This window comes from Anomaloglossus baeobatrachus, chromosome 2, assembly GCF_048569485.1.
Source record: "Anomaloglossus baeobatrachus isolate aAnoBae1 chromosome 2, aAnoBae1.hap1, whole genome shotgun sequence".
Classification (NCBI taxonomy): Eukaryota; Metazoa; Chordata; class Amphibia; order Anura; family Aromobatidae; genus Anomaloglossus; species Anomaloglossus baeobatrachus.
In genome coordinates this window covers 288,853,522-288,873,464 of record NC_134354.1, presented here as the reverse complement: position 1 = coordinate 288,873,464, position 19,943 = coordinate 288,853,522, and the positions used below count along the sequence as shown (strand labels likewise).

At 46.5% G+C, this 19,943-nt stretch overlaps 1 protein-coding gene across 2 annotated transcripts in view; it reads left to right on the top strand.

Moving 5' to 3' along the window:
• The first annotated feature begins 3,652 nt into the window (after positions 1-3,652).
• Positions 3,653-19,943, top strand: part of VEZF1 (vascular endothelial zinc finger 1) — a 92,187-nt gene continuing 75,896 nt past the window's right edge. Inside the window, exon 1 of one of the 2 annotated variants that reach the window (XM_075335834.1) lies at positions 3,653-4,221. In XM_075335834.1, coding sequence (XP_075191949.1) covers positions 4,189-4,221 — 33 coding nt within the window. In that variant the 5' untranslated portion in view covers positions 3,653-4,188. The remainder of the gene's footprint in view (positions 4,222-19,943) is intronic. The other variant, XM_075335835.1, reaches the window with a different exon arrangement.

Below are 19,943 nucleotides of genomic sequence, written 5' to 3'. Positions count from 1 at the left end.
CTGTGGACTATGTCCTTTTATGTCAAATGAAAAACTATTGTGGCCACTGCTATCAATAAAACATATGTTAATGAACAATTTCTTAATTGTGGAGACGAATTTGTCATTTATGCCATTACCTGTAAAACCTGCCAGCTCCAATATATTGGATGCACGAATCGTGCTTTACGCACCAGGATCGTAAAGCATCTGTATGATGCCAAACACATTTCTACCCGCACTCCATCAGTGTTTCTCAACAAGTAAGGCCCCTTTCACATGTCAGTGATTCTGGTACGTTTGTGCTTTTTTTTAAACGTACCAGAATCACTGACATACGCAGACCCATTCTAATGAATGGGTCTGCTCACACGTCAGTGATTTGTCACTGCACGTGTCTCCGTGCAGCGTACCCGCGTGTGCGTGATTGCTGCACGGAGACATGTCCATTGTTTTCTGGCATCACTGATGTTCTATGGACTACGCAGTGGTGTGGTCCGTGAAACACGTGCCAGAAAAAAACGTGCTTTTAAAATAATAAACATTTTAACTCACCCGGCATCCAGCGATGTCCTCTGCAGCCCGTCCTCCCTGCTCCTTCTGTGCCGGCTGATTACTGTCGCGCATATTCATTATGCGCGACACAGCCGACCCGGAAGCAGCTGCTGCAGGGGTCACCGCCGGCCGGATGCTGCGTCGCGGGAGCGATCAGCACCATGGACAGCGGGCGCAGGTGAGTGAATCTCTAAGTGCAATCACGGGCCACGGAGAACGGAGCCCGGATTGCACTTAGACAACCCACGTGTGCCGTGATTTTCGGCACACGCAGGGACATGTGCGTGTTTTACACGCCAGTGAAAAACGTCTGTGTTTTTCACTGACGTGTGAAACGGGCCTTAGATCCATACATCAGGGTAATACAAATCACCTTGAGGTTCATGCTCTCAAGAAAGTTTAAGGTAATGCAAGAGGTGGAGACAGAATCTGTTTACTTCATTACCAGGAAGCTTTACTAATTTTTCAAATGAATACATCCTTTCATTTGGGATTAAATAAAAGGACTGATCTATTGTATTTTTATTAATGAATGTATTTTCAAGACAATATATATTATCATTCTTCGCACAATCTTTGCATAATTAATTAACGTCGTCATTTCCCTTTGCTTTGTACTATTTAAATGCTTTTAAGTTGTATCTCCTGATGATCATGACTAAGGACGATCGCGTCTGAAACGCGTTGATCGGAGTTTTGTTTTACTCTTTTTAATTTTAAAATAAATGTGAAGTTTTATCTACACGTCTGCAATTTTTATGGACGTCTTGTGCCGGGATCCGCCTTTGTTTGATTGTCCTCAGCCTTTCTTGTCCAGCGAGCACCGTCCGGATTCTCCTCATGGAATTTACCCTGTGGTGGTGAACTAAAAAACACTTTATTACTCGAATTGTCTCTATCTCTGGGTCTCTTTCCCAGTCTCTCTTTCCTTGTCTGCCTGTCTCTTTCCCCATCTGTCTCTGTCTGTCTCTTTCCCTGTCTGCCTCTTTGTCTGTCTGTCTCTATCCGTCTCCCCACCGATATCATATTACCTCACACATAAGCTTCTTATACTATGAATGTCTTTCGTTCCTATAGCAACCAATCCCAGTTGCTATTAATAACCTGTGGCTTCCAGCTCCATTGACTTTAATGGAGGCAGTTTTTTTGGAGAGTAACTGTAAAGTGCGGGGTTACATGAGTCACATGAAGCGTCTGTGCAAAATTTCATGATTGTAAATGCGACGGTGCGGATTCCTTTAGTAGACATCTATACACACATACATACACTGAGCTTTATATATTACATATATCTATATATATAATTGCCTTATTCTGTCTGTCTGTCTTGCTCCAAAATTGTGTCCTTACCGTGACATGTCCTTACGGTGACAAACAGCGGATTGGCCGCTGGCCTCGCCATGGCCCTGCCCCCCCCGCACGGATTGGCCGCTTGCCTTGGCTCCTCCCCCCGCACGGATTGGCCGCTCGCCTCGCCTCGGGTCCGCCTCCCGCACGGATTGGCCATGTCCTTACGGTGACAAACAGCGGATTGGCCGCTGGGCTCGCCATGGCCTCGCCCCCCGCACGGATTGGCCGCTCGGCCTCACGGATTGGCCGCTCGCCTCGGCTCCTCCCCCACACACGGATTGGCCGCTCGCCTCCGCCCCCCGCACGGATTTGCCGCTCGCCCAGGCTCCGCCCCCCACACGGAATGGCCTCTCGCCCTGAGGTGAGCGCATCAAGGTCCTGCAGCGGCGGAACACACACACACGCACACACATAAGAACAGACACACATCAGATCACACTCACTCTCACACACACCTCACACACACATCAGATCGCATCCACAAACTCACAACATCCCGTGATATCGCTTGCTTCTCGGCGGCGATACTGTGCAGTGACCTTCCAGGACCTGCCGGAGGATCACATGGCCGGAAGCATGTGGTATCTCCGGATGTTGTGATTGTGTCAGCGCGTATGTGCGATATCGTCAGTGTGAGTGTATGCGATCGGATGTGTGTGAGTGTGTTCTGATGTGTGAGTGTGTGTGTGTGAGTGTATGCGATCGGATCTGTGAGTGTCTGCAGAGGAGCATGGCGTGCAGCACAGCTGCTGGGACCGCCCACCGGTGGGCACAGGGAGAAGTGGGGTGTGTGTGAGAGTGTATGCAATCAGATGTGTGCGTCTTTACTGTCTGATGTGTGACTGTGGAGCACGATGGGGGGTGCGCAGCATGGGGGATAGAGCACGATGGGGAGTGCGCAGCATGGGGGATGGAGCACGATGGGGAGTGCGCAGCATGGGGGATGGAGCACGATGGGGAGTGCGCAGCATGGGGGATGGAGCACGATGGGGAGTGCGCAGCATGGGGGATGGAGCACGATGGCATGTGCGCAGCATGGGGGATGGAGCACGATGGGGGGTGCACACCGCCCCCAAAACACACACACACACCGCCACACACGCACTGCACAACACACCACACACACAATGGGAACCACAAACACCGCTCTACACAGACACCCACACACACAGACAACGCTGCACACACACAACACACAAACAGCGCGGCACACACAAATATGCTCACATACTGCACAACACACACATTGCACAAAACATACCTCCCACCAAAACACACACACACCCCACACCCACACAAACCGCGCAACACACACACACAGCGCCCCACAAACGCAACACACAAACAACACCGCTCTCAACCCCCGCCACACGTAAATTCTAGAATACCCGATGCGTAGAATCGGGCCACCTTCTAGTATATATATATATATATATATATATAGTATATATATATATATATATATATATATATATACACACATACGGTATATAGGGTCTTTTACTCATACATTTTATGAAATGTTTTCTATACAGTATATATACAAATAGGATGCAGCCAGTGCCGAGCTTTCTTCACGCACACGGAGCCTCGTCGCTTCCTTCTCACTTTCTCTTCCAGCCATTACCATAACCCACAGCAGACTCGGGGTGAGAGAACCTGCCCGCAGGGCACGACATGTCGGGTGGGAGGAGGAGAAGGCGGGGAACACATTAAGACAATAGGCGTCTAGAAAATGGCACCCTATTAATAGCGCGGGAGAGCCGCGGCGCAGACGTGTGGTGCTTTGTGTCGGAGGCGGCAGCTGCGTGAGGTAACTCCGCGCCCGCCCGGCTCACCGTCTCCTTCAGGGGCTGCCTCAGCCGCCAGAGCTCAGGTGGACGGAGCCCGCGGCGGAATAACCGCCGCTCATTAGGGAAGTTTATTTACCGCAAGTATTATTAGCAGCTCCTCGCCTGCCACTTGTCTGGTACACAACATCCACGAAGGCGGGAGAAGGGGGATGTAGAGCTATGGTTTCCACCCACAGCCCCCCTCCACCGTCACCAATGACAGAGGGTGCAGAAGCCGCACTATCCCGCTGCCCATTCCCCCTCCTCCTTCCGAATGGTCTCTCCCAGAGGTTACCGGAAGTTGTGCGGCGCTGCCATGTTTTTAGCTGCTTTGTTGTAGGTTTCATGTAGGATCCTGCGCTTTTTTTTTTCTTTTTTTTTTTCCCTTCCTTTTTTTTTTTTGTCCCCCCCCTTGTTCTACAACAGGCGCTTTCCTCCTCCCTCCTCCTTTCCCTTCCTCCCTGGGATCGCCATGGAGGCCAACTGGACGGCTTTCTTGTTCCAGGTAAGGACTAGCACACGATGGAACGTCTCTCTCCGTGCCCGGGATAAGCAGGGCAGCGGTGACCTCCCCCTCCCTCGAAGTACAGCAGCCGCCTCCCTCCTCTCCCCTCCCCGGGAAGCGGGGACACCCGGGAGCAAACATCCCCCCTCCTTCACCACCTCCTCCTCCTTCCACATCCTCCTCCTTTCCCGGCCGCGCAGCTCCAGCACAGCCGCTCACAGAGCGGCACTGGCCGGGTTATCAGTGTGCAGAGCGGCACAGCTGCGGAGCGGGCCGCGGCGGAGGGCTCCGGTGTGGGAGCCGCCATTGTCCCCCGGTTCTGTCAGCTCGGTAATAATGAGGCTGGCCCGGTGTGACGCCGTCCGGCCGGTGTTCTGAGGTAGAGCCCCCAGTGCTGTGTCATTCCCGAGACCCCGGGCTGGCCCGCCCCTCCCCCACACCGGATTATGGCGGGCTGCGGCGGCGGCTATTTTCTGCCTCCTTTTCCCTCTCACTTGGATGCTTGTAGCCGGGGAGGCGGGATCTCTGTAAATCTGAGCAGCTCCGAGGCCTGAAGTCATGGTGTTATCGCTCCGCCGTCCTTCCATGTTATCACCTCCAGGATTTGTGCTGTAGGCAGTGATTTCTGGAGAAATGGAAGCAATAGTGTGAGGCAACCATATGGCCATGCAGTCTGCAGAGGGCAATAAAGCGGCTCTCTGGAGGCTTCCACCTGAGGCTGCTGCGTCCTGAACTTCACACAAAGGAGAAAAGTTGGCGAAATGTTTTAATTGTACTCGACCAGACAAATGTCCACCCAAAATGTGACCATTTTTTGGGACTGGTAACTGAAGAGGATTGTATAACAATGGGCTCTATAAATACGACCATACGAGTGCGATCTGTAGAGCGCTAAGACTCGGATCAATGTTATTATATAGGGCTGTTTAGTGGAGTGGGTTTCTTCTTTCCACGGAACAAGTGTCTGCCTACGTTTTTCAGCTTCTTGGCATCTGATTTTTACAGGTACTTTGCTATTCTCAAAAGTAACCTGACAGCTGATATATGCTGCCTGATTCACAAAGGGGAGCAGTCCACATGGGTAACTGGCCAAAAGTGCAGCAGCCGGAGGAGTAAAAGGAATGAGTGACTAGTCGCAAAAAAATGGTTCCCGGTGGCATCTCCCCTTGAAATCCTGACTGACGCTATAATGTACAGGGAGAAACTTGTCCCTCAAGGAGAGTGTGCAGGGAGAAGCCACAAGGACCTGCTTTTTTGACAGGTCACCCATGCGGCTTGTTCCCTGCACTGCCTTTTTAGGGAATCTGTCCATAGAATCAACAATCCGAAGCTGTGTATATGGGCATGTTGGATAAAATGATACCTTGATATCTGTGATCCGTTGTCTTATTCCAGAGACACGTTTTTCTTATGAGCTGTTCCAGGTGATGGTCTGGACACAGATCTTACAGAATTTACCTCCAGAGCTAATTGAGTTAAAGGGAACTTGTCACCAGATTTTTACCTATTAAACTATAGACTGTGAGCCCTCACGGGCAGGGTCTTCTCTCCTCCTATACCTGTCTGTTATGTACTGTTAATGATTGTTGTGTGTATACCCTCTTTCACTGTAAAGTGCCATGGAATAAATGGCGCTATAACAATAAATAATAATAATCTCCTACTGCAGCTCCTGGGCTGCATTCTATGAGGGTGCACCTTGGCCCTGACTCACCTTCCAGATCCCAAAAATATCTTTATAAAACTTGGCCGTTAGGTATACTAATTATCTTGGTTGGCCAGATGGGCGGGTTCATTTTCTGCTCCGTTCCCCCCTCCTGCCGCTGATCGCAGTCCTCCTTTCTTAATTGACGGGATGACGCTTTCATAATCGCATTTTCAAATCTCGCGCCTGTGTAGTTAGGTCAGCTTGCGCAGGCGCAGTTCACTCTGCCATATCGCGGGCAGAGCAGAAAACATAGCTGCCCTTGCTCGCGTCGGTGAGCTAAATGCGAAGGCACGAGATTATGGTCGGTTCTGTGCATGACCTCACTTGCGCCATGCTCTTACCCGCCCATAATCTTGCGCCTGCGCATTTAGCTCACCGGTGTGAGTGAAGGCAGCTATGTTTTCTGCTCTGCCCGCGATATGGCAGAGCGCACTATGCCTGCGTGATCCGACCTAACTGCACAGGCGCGAGATTTGAAAATGTGAGGATGATGGAGGTGTCATCCCGTCAATCCAGAAAGGAGGACAGCGATCAGCGGCAGGAGGGGGATAAAGGAGCAAAAAATGAGCCCGCCCATCTGGCCAACCAAGGTAATTGGCATACCTAAGGGCCAAGTTTTATAAAGTTATTTTTGGGATCTGGAAGAGGAGTCGGGGCCAAGGTGCACCTTCATAGAATACAGCCCAGGAGCTGCAGAAGGAGATTCTTTTAGTTGAATAGGTAAAAATCTGGTGACAGGTTCTCTTAAGGCTATGTGCGCACATTGCGTAAATACATGCAGTTACTCTGCGCGTAACTGCATGCGTCCTGCGTCCCCTGCACAATCTATGGAGATTGTGCAGGGGCCGTGCACACGTGGTGTTTTTTGAGCGCAGCGCTTCGGCTACTACCGAAGCGCTGCTTTCTAAGGCTATGTGCGCACTTTCAGTTTTCACCTGCGTTTCAGGTGCGTTTAGGATCAGTTTTGAACTGCAGCGTTTTTGTGCCCAAATGCATACGTTTTGGTTTACCATTAAAGACAATGAGAATCCGTGATTTCTTGTCCGCACTTTGCGTTTCCAAACGCATCTCAAAATTTGCATAAGTTTGGTCAAAAACCATGCGTTCAGAAAAGGACCCTGTCAATTGTTTTTGCCATTTGTGGTGCGTTTTGTTAACATTGAAGTCAATGAGAAGTAGCAAAAAGCAAGAAATATCAAAATTCCTGCGTTTTACCTGCTTTCATTGCAGAAAACATGCGTTTTGGACTACCAAAATGCATGCTTTTTGAACATCAAAATGATTTGATATGTCCCTTTACACACACACATAATCCGACAATTTAATTTAAGAATAATATGCATTTATTGCTATTTTACCGATAAAATGTATATTAACGCTATAATTTTATTAATTACGTATTTTTCCATTATTTTTCCCATTAATATAGATTTGTCCCTTTTTTTTTTTTTCTCTTTTTTCATTCTGTTTGACTATTTAATCTTTATTTAGCAGTGTCTTGATGTACAAAATGCATCTGTGAAAACGCATGTGGAAACGCATGGAAAAAGCGCTAAAAACGCATCTAAAACGCGGTAAATACGCATGCTTTTTCTGCGCTAAATTTCTGGAAAAGGCAACTTTGGCTAAATCAATTAAGGCTAAAACTTGCGTTTACAACTGCATGTAGGACGACGGAAAGTGCGCACATAGCCTAAGAAGTGACATGTCACTTTGTTCCTGCGCTTTGCCGGCAGTCCCCGCTCTGTCTATGGCAGGAGCTGCAGGCAGAGCGCATGGAATCGGCTTTTTTTTTTCATTACGGACATTTCTGCAGCGATTTAAAGCGCACATGTGCTCTTCAGATCGCTGCAGAAATTTCTGCAGTGACTGTACGCAACGTGCGCACATAGCCTTAAACATGCTTGGCTGAAATCAGGGTTTGATACATGTCTGCTGATCAGGCAGCATGTATATGCTGTAGGGACCCTTTAACATGGGAAACTATAAATCCAAGTTGGACCAGAAACGTGATTGTGTGAGTTCCGTTTTTCAAGAGTTGCATAGACTTGATACAACTGTACTGAACAATCTGTAAAGCTGGGGTCACACTAAACGACAGCGACAACGACGTCGCTGTTACGTCACCATTTTCTGTGACGTAGCAGCGACCTTGTAAGTCGCTGTTATGATCGCTGCTTAGCTGTCAAACACAGCAGCCGAAGCAGCGATCATAACGACACGCGTCGCTGTGCTGCAACATGTGCAGAGAGCAGGGAGCTGCGCACACTGAGCGCTGGCTCCCTGCTCTCCTAGCTACAGTACACATCGGGTTAATTACACGATGTGTACTGCAGCTACATGTGCAGAGAGCAGGGAGCCGTGCACACTGCTTAGCACTGGCTCCTTGCTCTCCTAGCTACAGTACACATCGGGTTAATTACACGATGTGTACTGCAGCTACATGTGCAGAGAGCAGGAGCCGGCGCTGGCAGCGTGAGAGCGGCGGAGGCTGGTAACGAAGGTAAATATCGGGTAACCACCTTGGTTACCCGATGTTTACCGTGGTTACAGCTTACCGCAGATGCCGGCTCCTGCTCCCTGCTCGCTTCATTTTGTCGCTCTCTCGCTGTCACACACAGCGATGTGTGCGTCACAGCGGGAGAGCGACGACCAAAAAATGAAGCTGGACATTCAGCAACGAGCGGCGACCTCACAACAGGGGCCAGCTCGTTGCTGGATGTCACACACAGCGACGGGACGTCGCTGCAACGTCACAGAAAATGGTGACGTAGCAGCGACGTCGTTGTCGCTGTGTGTGACTCCACCTTAAGGCTCCATTTACATTACAATTAGCTTGTGAGTAAGGAGACTTTACTGTGTGGTCACAAGTGTCCATAGGCTACGTTGGCATTAGTATGCTAAAAGAAAAAGGAAATTGGATGAATTACATAGTATTCTAGTAAATAGTAGCGATACAGATTTTTTTTTTACTAACCTAGACCAACCTACATGCATAGGTTTCTATGTGACTTGTATCTAGTAAATGTGAACTTTTCTGAACTTTTCAAAAGCCTTTTTGATATCTTTTTACACATGCCAAAAAGCCTATTTGGTTGAATACAATACTTCATAATTAAATTTTTGTTCGGAGCAAAAGTGCAAATTAAATTGTGACATCAGTTTTTAATTGGCTTCATTGTGTTTTTTGTTTTTCCCCTCTTCTTCGCTTTTATTAACCTATTCTGCACTGTAGGTATTCCATTTTAGAAACCCAAAGTATAAGGGCCAAGGCAAGGCGAAGCCAAGGGGCTCAGCTCAGAGAGGGGTGAAACATCTGAGTGGGTGCCTAACAAAGTAACCATGTGTATGACTATGGTTCAGCCTAATCATAGGTATAGGGGAACCTTAAGACACACCCTGATTTTAGAGGGGGAAAATAAAATTTTAAACAAAAAATGTGGTCATGACACTGTTATAGGGCGAGGATCGGTTGCTGACACTGTTATGGGGGTAATGTCCCCAAATGCTCTACTAAGGTACCCCAGCCTGGTAATGATCCTCCTGCCTTATATATACAGTATATGTCCCTCATCCTGGTATAGCCCCCATCCTGCTATATACTGTCATACTGGCATATACCCCCTTCCTGCTCATATACCCCCTTCCTCCTCATGTACTCCCATCCTGCTCATAATATACTCCCATCCTGCTATATACCTCCATCCTGGTATACGCCCGCATCCTGTGGCACATAAAAAAAAAAATAAACGTTACCTCACTCCCTGCAGCATCGCTCCTCCTCCGTCTGTGTCAGCAGCAGCGCTGGAGTGTGGAGCCGGCCACTATCCCTGCAGAATCGCGATGCCCTCCTGTCTGTGCCGGCTACGTGTGGACACGTGCGCACAGCGATGATGTCATCGCTGTGCGCACCGCTAGTTTCCACACAGCCGCCGGCACAGACAGGAGGACATCGTGGTGCTGCAGGGATCATGGTCGGTGAGTTATACTGATTCACTGCACCCCGCGCTGATGATGTGCGGGGGGCAGTGAATACAGCCGCACATGATCACACCAGGCTGTGGTTGCCAGGGGTGATCTTGCAGGCAGGCTGTTTAATATACGTGCATTCCCCGCCCATCACCCTGCCCACCTGTCAGCGCCGGCTTCAGCTCTGAGAGCTGATGGGCGTACATATTAAATGTGTATGTATGTATGTATGTATGTATGTGTGTATATATATATATATATATATATATATATATATATATATATATATATATATATATATATATATATATATATATATATATATATGTGTGTACACACACACACACGCTGTACTACCCAGCTTCGCCCGGTTAATAACTGCTGTTAAAGTAGAATGTATTAACAAAAATGTTCTGCACACAAAAAACACAAAACGAATAGATAGAAATGTAATTATTAAATAGTTTCACATGGGGAAATGTGTGCTGAGGGTGGTATATGTGTTCAAGTACGTGGTAGTGTGTGGCGCATTTTGTGTGTGTTCATATTCCCGACTGTGGTGAGTATCCCATGTCGGGGCACCACCTTAGCATCAGGGTCCGCTCTGGAGCACTGCTGGGGGCAGGGAAAGCTGGGAGCGGCAGCGTTAGATCTCCTGCTCCCGCTCATATAATATGCACAGACGCTGTCAATCAGTGTGGTGCTGAAATTGCATCACTCTGAGGGGCTGGGGCAGCGGGGCATATTAGATCTGCCTGCGCCCTCCTTTGATCGCACATGATCCCCCCCTAGATACGGCCCCCGTGCCGCTGCCCATAGTAAAATAAAAAAGCTTTACTTACCTCCAGAGTTGATCTCCGGTCTCCTGCTGCTGCTGTCTGTGCTAAGGCAGGCAGAGATGATATCACTCTGCCCTGCCGATCACATGACCGGCAGCAGGATCCAGGAAGTAAGGAAGCCGGAGCTCAACTGCGAGGTGGGAGACATGAGGAGGGACAGCGCTGAGGAGGTAAGGAAAGAGTGTTTTATTTTATTATGGGCAGCAGCATGGGGGCATATCTAACACAGGGGAGATGTGCCATCTATAGTGACCATGGGCAGCTGTATGGGGGCCATATCAAACACAGGGGAGATGTGCCATCTATAGGGGCCATGGGCACCACAGGGGGATGTGTCCCAGCACAAGGGGGCTATATTCAATATAAGGGGGCCATATCCAGATTAAGGGGGGCTAATTTTAGGATGGGGGGCTATAAGGGACATATACCCTATATGATTTGTTAGACGGACACTGGCATTATAAGATGGACCCCATTTAACATTAAAAAAAAAACTCTTTTCCTTCACCAAATTTGGGGGTGCGTCTTATAATCAGGTGCGTCTTATAAAGCGAAAAATACGGTACTCTTTGGCTCCATCGCTCTCATTCTTTAAATCCCCCTTGTTCACATCTGGCAGCTGTCAATTTGCCCCCAAGACTTTTCGTTTAGGGGCAAAATTGATTGGTAAATTGGAATGCGTGGGATTAAAATTTCGCCTCACAACATAAGCACCCAGCGCTGCCTGGGATAGTAACTGTCTCTCTGTTTCTCTCCCATTCTCTGTCTGTCTCTTACCCTGTCTCTTACCCTGTCTCTTACCCTGTCTCTTACCCTGTCTCTTACCCTGTCTCTTACCCTGTCTCTTACCCTGTCTCTTACCCTGTCTCTTACCCTGTCTCTTACCCTGGCTGCACTGTGACATGCCAACATTCCATATAAGGGCTTGGCTGCGCATTCTTCTGACGTTCTGGCTGCACTTTGGCTCCCAGCTCCATTCGCTTTAATGGAGGCAGGTTTTTTGGCGAATAACTGTAAAGCGCGGGGTTAAAATTTCCCCTCAAAACATAGCCTATGACGCTCTCGGGCCCAGAAGTGTGAGTGTGCAAAATTTTGTGGCTGTAGCTGCGACGGTGCAGATGCCAATCCCATACATACATACATACACACATACACATACATACATACACACATTCAGCTTTATATATTAGATAGATATATACTGTACTATGATATGTTCTGCAGGACTAGTATCTACCACTATGCACTCATCGTATGGCTGCATGATTGGTGTTTCGGACTATAAGACGCACTTTTTTCCCCCCAAATGTTGGGTGAAAGTGGGGGATGCGTCTTATAGTCTGAATGTAGGGCTGCGGGGAATGGGGGTGCTGCGGAGGAGCGGGTCATTGGCGGCACGAGCAGGCTGTAGCAGCCTGCCGTTCAGATAAGAAATCAGATTGCACTCACACCACTGTCACTGGCCCTGTCTCACACACAGATAAATCTGCAGCAGATCTGTGGTTGCAGTCAAATTGTGGACAATCAGTGCCAGGTTTGTGGCTGTGTACAAATGGAACAATATGTCCATGATTTCACTGCAACCACAGATCTGCCAAAGATTTATCTCTGTGTGTGACGGGGCCTTTAAACAATTATGAAGTGTTCATCCGAAACGGCATGAGTCAAAAATAGCAGCATGCTGCGTTTGGTGCCTATATTGGATCAAATGCAGCCAAGTCTATAGGTGCGTGCGTGTGAAACATCGCATGCTGTGTTTGGTAGCTTATATTGGATCACATGCACCCATACAAGTCTATGGGTACGTGTACTGCATTTGGATGACATCTGAGTGTAGTGCAATATTCGCTAAGATAGGAAATGGAGATGTAGAGATTAAACGCAATCTTCTTCGCACTTGTGATCCGACTCTCATGAGAGAGAATCTGATCGCAGTACTATGACACTTAGCTCACACTTGCAGCAGAGCTTTAACCTAGTATCACTAGCACATTGCATCCGATGCTCTTGCATTGGATGCCCTATCCTACTAAGACCTGGGCTAAAAGTAAACACTTGCCTCCATGAGTCGAAAACTGTCACTCCTACTCCATTGAGGCGATAAGGTATACTGGAAGAGCAGTGGTTTGAAAGAAATGTCCTTTCCCTTGCTGTGTTCAATGTACTCTTACACTACTGTATTCGATTTACTTTCTTACATAACAAAAATTCAGCAGACAGGTGTTTTAGAGATACAAGAAGATTTAGGCCCTGTGCGCACTGGAAAACGGAATTTTCTTAAGAAAATTCCGCAGGGTCTGAAAGATTACCGCACCCGCGGTAAAAAAACCGCGGCAAACCGCACCCGAAAACTGCATGCGGTTTGCCGCGGTCTTACCGCGGAATTGCCACGGTTTTGCCGCGTGCGGGTTGGTACGTGTGCTTTAATGCATTCAATGCAATAAAGCACATTGAAAAAAAAAAAAAAAAGGTCATTTCCTTCTGAGATAGATAGCAGATAGATAGATAAATAGACAGAAGACTAGATAGAAGAATAGATAGGATAGAGTCCCTGTGATCACACGCTACATTTCTCCCGAGCGGTAATGTGAGTTCACATTACCGGCCGTGGGAAATGCCCTGTGAGTTCACATTACCGGCCGTGGGAAATGCCCTGTGGTTACCTCTGCTGTCTCGCTGTGAGGCTGCATTCAGCAGTGTGTCAGTCGCTTCTGGATGCAAGCAGTGCAAGATGTGGATTACGCCGGAGCTGTGTGTTTTGGAGGGGTTAATAAAGGGGTTAAAGAGGAGGCTTTTTTGTGTTTTATTTAAAATAAAGGATTTTTCGGTGTGTGTGTGTTTATTCACTTTACGGGTTGATCAGGTCAGCTGTCATAGACGCTGCCATGATCAAGCCTGGAGTTAATGGCGGCGATGCGCTGCCATTAACTCGTTATTATCTGGAAGAGCCGAGGATACTCCGGGACTGTCCCGGGGCAGCTGCGGACTGATGTTCTTGGCTGTGGGAGGGAGGGAGGGGGGGGACATTAACCCTGTCCCCCGCCCTCCCCAGCCTGAGAATACCGGGCCGCCGCTGTGTGCTTACCTCGGCTGGAAGGTAAAAATACGGCGGAGCCGACTTTTTTTTTTTTTTCCCCCCCCCTATATTTCCGTTTGATTTGTATGTGTATTCTATATGTCTGTGTGTGAGTGTGATGTGTGTGTTTACTCTCTGCTCCGCTTCCTCTTCCTGTAATGACATCACTTCCCTGCGGGATTTCACGATTACATTGCAGTCAATGGAGTGAAATCCCGCAGGGACCCGCAGAAAAGAAGTGACATGCAATTGTTTTTGCTGTGGGAATCCTGCAGCAAAACATGCAGCTGTCAAATTCCGCATAGTGTGCACAGCAGGTTTTTTTTTCCCCCCCATAGGATTTGCTGGTGAATCACTGCAGAGATGTTATGAACATTTTCTGCAGCGAAACATGCAGCAAAACTGCAGGAAATCCGCGGGAAAAAACGGTAAGTGCGCACAGGGCCTAATTGCAGTTAAAGTACTTTTTTCATACTGTAACTATAAATGTGGCTATAAATCAAATAGTTTTGAAGACCTATTGACAAATAATGTATGGCCTTGCATGAATTATAAAAGTAGCGATACATATTTTACTTGTATCAAATATCACAAAAGGTTGAAAACGAGGAGAACTTTAAGGGGTCATTTCTATTTTGTCAATTTAACACCTATAAACAATATAAATGAATTAGATGATCTGATGACTGGGATCACTACTATCCTGTTATAGAATTTACAGTGCTTGGTTAACTCTAGCAGTCCCATAGACATAGACTAGTGGCGTACGCGCATTTCAGAGTGTAGCTTTTTTAAGGGTTTCAGTAGGTATCCTAGCTGTCATGGTCCCAGCAATCAAGTTATCACCTATTTAATGGATATTGCATAAGTTGTAAAAATGGGAAGCCTCTTCTGATGAGCAAGCATCACTATGCTCGGGTGCGTGGTACTCAAAACAAGCAGATCGGTTGCTCGTATCGGCTTGACTTGAGTACCGAACATAATGGAAGTTAGTGGGGAAACTTGAGCATTTTTCCAGAAGATCCTCTCACACTGTATGGTGTTCCCTCACACTGTATGGTGTCCCCATGCAGTATCATCTAAAAAAAAAATATTAATCACCTAACCTTGTTCCCCACTGCTCAAGTCTGCTGTGTATTGAAGCACTGCTGGCTCTATCTGATGTTATCTCACCTGCTGTGCTCTGCACAGGCTTAATGATAGAACAGGGAGCTGCACATACCAGAGAAAGTAAGGGTACCGTCACACTAAACGACGTACCAGCGATCCCGACAACAATACGACCTGATAGGACGAGGTCGCTGGTGAGATGTTGCACAGTCAGACCTTACCAACGACGCAGTAACGATAGAGGTTGCAGTAGCGACCTGTATAACGACCTCGGCGGTCATTGGGACACTGTCACACAGCGTCAAACACAGCGATGTGTGTTGCCCTGCGGGAGCCAGACGACCAAAAAATGAACCAGAACAGTGTGTATCGATCAGCAATTTCACAGCAAGGGCCAGGTCGCTGCTTAGTGTCGCACATAGCAAGATCGCTGATAAGGTCACAAAACCTGTGACTCAGCAGCGATCTCGCTATGTGAGAAGTACCCTTAAGGCCCGTTTCACACGTCAGTGAAAAACACAGACGTTTTTCACTGGTGTGTAAAACACGCACATGTCCCTGCGTGTGCCGTGAATCACGGCACACGTGGGTTGTCTAAGTGCAATCCGGGCTCCGTTCTCCATGGCCCGTGATTGCACTTAGAAAACAACTCACCTGCGCCCGCTCCTGCTCTCCGTGGTGCTGAATCCTCCTGCGATGCAGCATCCGGCCGGCGGTGACCCCTGCAGCAGCTGCTTCCGGGTCGGCTGTGTCGTGCATAATTAATATGCGCGACAGTAATGAGCCGGCTCAGAAGCAGCAAACTGCACGGGCTGCAGGGAGCGCGGCTGAAGCCGGGTGAGTAAAAATGTTTATTATTTTAAATGCACGTTTTTTCTGGCACGTGTTTCACGGACCACACCACTGCGTGGTCCGTGGGACATCAGGGATGCCAGAAAAAAATGGACATGTCTCCGTGCGGCAATTACGCATACGCGGGTACGCCGCACGGAGACACGTGCAGAGACAAATCACTGACGTGTGAGCAGACCCATTCATTATAATGGGTCTGCGTATGTCAGTGATTCTGGTACGTTTAAAAAAAAGCACAAACGTCCCAGAATCCCTGACGTGTGAAAGGGGCCTAAGACTAAGCCGAGGGTGGCTTTGTGGTGTGGGACGCCAGTGTATCCAGTCCTTTGGCTGCCACAGGCTGTATCGGAATAGCTACAGTCAGCCCTAGACCAAGAAGTCAAAAATGTTTTTAAAGAAGCACTAAAATGTGGAAAATGCACACAAAATAAAGTCTACGTTAAGCGATCATTTACATTTCAATCACAACAAAGTGCATACCTTCAATTCTGTATACATTTCCCATAATGCCATCAGAAAAGTACCCCTACATATTTATGTATGGCTTCCAGATATCATATGTTCCGTACAGTTGCTGCCCACAGCTGTTGCACATATTGTTGCTAAGGGGTTAATAAAATTTTAAAGAGTACCTATCATAGACCTATGCCCTCATTTTTATTATAAAAATATCTAGCTAATTCTAACCTAAATATATATTAATATTTAAAAGAAACTATAAAACGGTCTAGTTGCAGTAGGGAAAGGACCCTGGCCCTTGCATTTTGAAGAAATGCGCACTGCCTGTATCATTATATCTCAAACGGGGATACCTGCATGCACGGCTGGGACACTACAACCTTCAAGTTTAGACCCAACTTTTGATCAAGAGATGCATCTTTTTCTGTCTGCAAGGAGAGTTCTGCATGCATTATTGAATAATGTTTATTACATTTTTCCTTCGCACAAAATTGATGAACTGCTTGCACCATTTTAAACAACTTGGTGCCAAAACATTATTGAGCACCATTAAAAAAAAAAAAAAAAAAAAAGCAAAGCGTATGAATCGGACAAGTGCAATGCTAGAAAATCTAGCATTACACTCGGACCAATGTTAGTCAATGAGGGAGAGCAGGTGGTCAGTTTTTTTTTTCTCATCCAGATTCTGGATGAGAAAAAAGTCGCAACATGCTGCAGTCGTATCCTGAGAACGTCCGAGACTCGCCAATACAAGTCAATGGGTGCGAGAGAAAAAAAACGGACGCCTATACGGACCATCCTAGTGACGTCCGTTTTTATGGATACATTACTATCGTAGCACAGAACACTGTAAATGATCCTGCACATGACTGTAAATCAATAATTGCTGAGAAATAAACGGATTGCACACTGACAGCACACGGATGACAAGTGAGAAAAAAATCATCCTACTCTCCTGGATGAGAATTGGACCGTTTTTTTATACATTCATACATTCGTGTGAGTCCAGCGTTATTAAATCTATGGCCCCTGATTTAAGCAGTTTATATTTTTTATTTAATTACCGTATATCACCAAGAAATTGTGCAAGTTCCAACATTCCCCGGTAAGGTCCTGATGAGGACTGTGAGTGACTTGCTCTGCAAACTTTTTTTTTTTTTCTTTTTCCCAGTTGGACATTACTGGGGATAGTGCTGGTACCAGATTTTGGGCAGGAGAAGCAGGCCACTGAACAAAGACCTGTCAATCCAATACTGTTTGGCCACACGGCGTGGCTTGGGAGGGATGGGGTGCTATTTGACTTTTGCAGTGCAGATTTTCCTAGAATATTTTGCAGTCTCCATTTGCAGAGCCTATAAGTGCAACAAGAGAAGAATCCCCTCTCAAGTGACACAAAACGGGGAATTCATCTACTGGTATAATGACAATTTTGATTATGGGGGACTTCCATAAATGAGCATGGGTTGTTGCAAAAGCAGATGGCCAATCCAAGGATTTTGATGTGATTCCCCAGGCAAGTAGTACAGCAGTCTGACTGCACACAATCACTGATGCTGGTGCAGAGTGGTCGGCAAGGTTATGAGCTGGGGAAAGGATGAATATGCACTTTGCATTAACAGCCAGCACACGACTTTACATTTTCCAGGGCTTACAGCAACACAATGGGGCACCTAACGGCAATAATGGTTACATATCCTGAAAGGGCTGCCCAAGCCCTATTTCAGAATACTAGGTATTAGTATGGTACGCAAGAATAACCTGACAGATTCCCTTTAAAGGATAAAGCAGGACCCTTTATCAAAGAGGTACCAGACATCCCCTGAAAATAAGCCCTAAAAATAATCTTAAGACCCTGTTTATCTTATTTTTCTTCTTCCAATACATTGCAGTGCCCAAATATTGTAATGCCTATATATTTTCCCCAGCTTGTGCTTCTGGAGACATGCACCCAGTAATTAAATGGTCTCCTACTGTACTGAGAAACATGTTGACGCTAACCACATTTTAAGGACACTGTGTGCAGCTCAGAATGGAGGGGACACTTTGTATTTGAGAGCGTAGATTTGACATTATTTCTAATGGGGGTTGGAGGAAAAGAAGCCATGACACTCTTCCAGATGCTACCTGTACCGTGGAAACCCACTGTAATTTTGTTAACAGATGACATAATGGAGACACTTTTTTTTTTTTTCTTTTGTGGAATGAGTTGAAGCTTTTACTGGGAACTTTCTACATGACATTTTGGATCCTATCCTGTGCTCTATAAATAAGGTGATTCAGATGAAGCCCACAACGGATTTGTTCACTATGAGGCAGGCAGAGATACTTTGGACCATGACGGCTGATTGGCAGTGTCTTTTCAAAAGTGCACAAACTGTGGTTAACCACGATTTTATGCACGCTTAAGACGGACAACGCTGTATCATAGACCAGACACTGTCCTATGTGACTGATTATAGGGAATGGCAGAATGAAAAAATCAGCAGCAGTTCAAAAATATTTAGTTTCCAGTCATGTAAGGGCTTATTTTTTTGGGAGGAGCTGACGTTTTTTGGCTTTCTATTCCAATTTTTGTGAGTCAGAATCAACAAAAAACAGCTATTCAGGAATTTATTTTGTTTTTGTTTGCTGTTTTGTACACTATTCACCACCTGTTAGAAGTAATACGACTCAATACAATTACAGTGATATCACTGTTTTGTTTTTTTGTTTTTTTCGTTTTGCCGATTTAACACAATAAAAACAACTTTAGAGCAAAGAATTGCTTATGCATTGCTGTATTCTGATAGCTATAGCTTTTTATTATTCTACTGACAGCTATTTGGCGGCTTCTTTTTGTGCGAGACAAGATGTTTCCAGCTAACTATTTTTATTTACATTCGACTTTTTGATCATGTTTTATTCCACTTTTTTCAGGTATACAATGAAAAAGCATACTTCAACTTTGTTGTGATTTTTTTTATTTTTTTACGTTCACTGATGGGATTAAATAGTGTGACAGTTTTATAGAGCAGGTCATTTTGGATGCGGGAATACTAAATATGTATACTTTTTTTTTTGTTTTTACATAGACATTTTTTGGTATACTATCTTCATTTTCTTCTTTATTTTGTGATAATTTTTTTAAGCTATTTTTTTTACTTTTTTTTTTTCTTAGTCCTTTTATGAGACTTTAACGTTTATTACTCTGAGCACTGGTATAATGTATTGCCATTCAGAAGTATTACTTCTGTCAGTGTGACACTGGCTGATCGCATCTTAGACCGGTTCTGGTAGGGTCTAACAGGCCACCTTACCTGGCAGACCTGGAGATCATCATTTGACCTCCGGCTGCCATGACAAACCTCGGCTCCCCGTGATCACGCAACAGTGGTGCTGGAGGGGTGAGAGAAGTTTGTAATATGGTGGGCTCTCCTTCTAATTCCCACAATCGCTATTGATTGCAACATCTAGAACATGACGCAAAGATAACCTCATCTGGACCTAAGCCATTCAGGTCTCGATGATATCTCCAGTCAGGGTTAAGCTGCTTTTACACATCCGGTTTTAGCAGTGCGGCTAAATTCGGCTCTAAAACCTATGCAACAGATGCGGCGAAAAAAACGCATCCTTTGCATAAGTTTTTACATGCGGTCCATCCGTTTTTTTCCGGTTGTGGCACTCTACTGAGCATGTGCAGTGCAAAAAACCGCATGCGGCGGCTGGATGC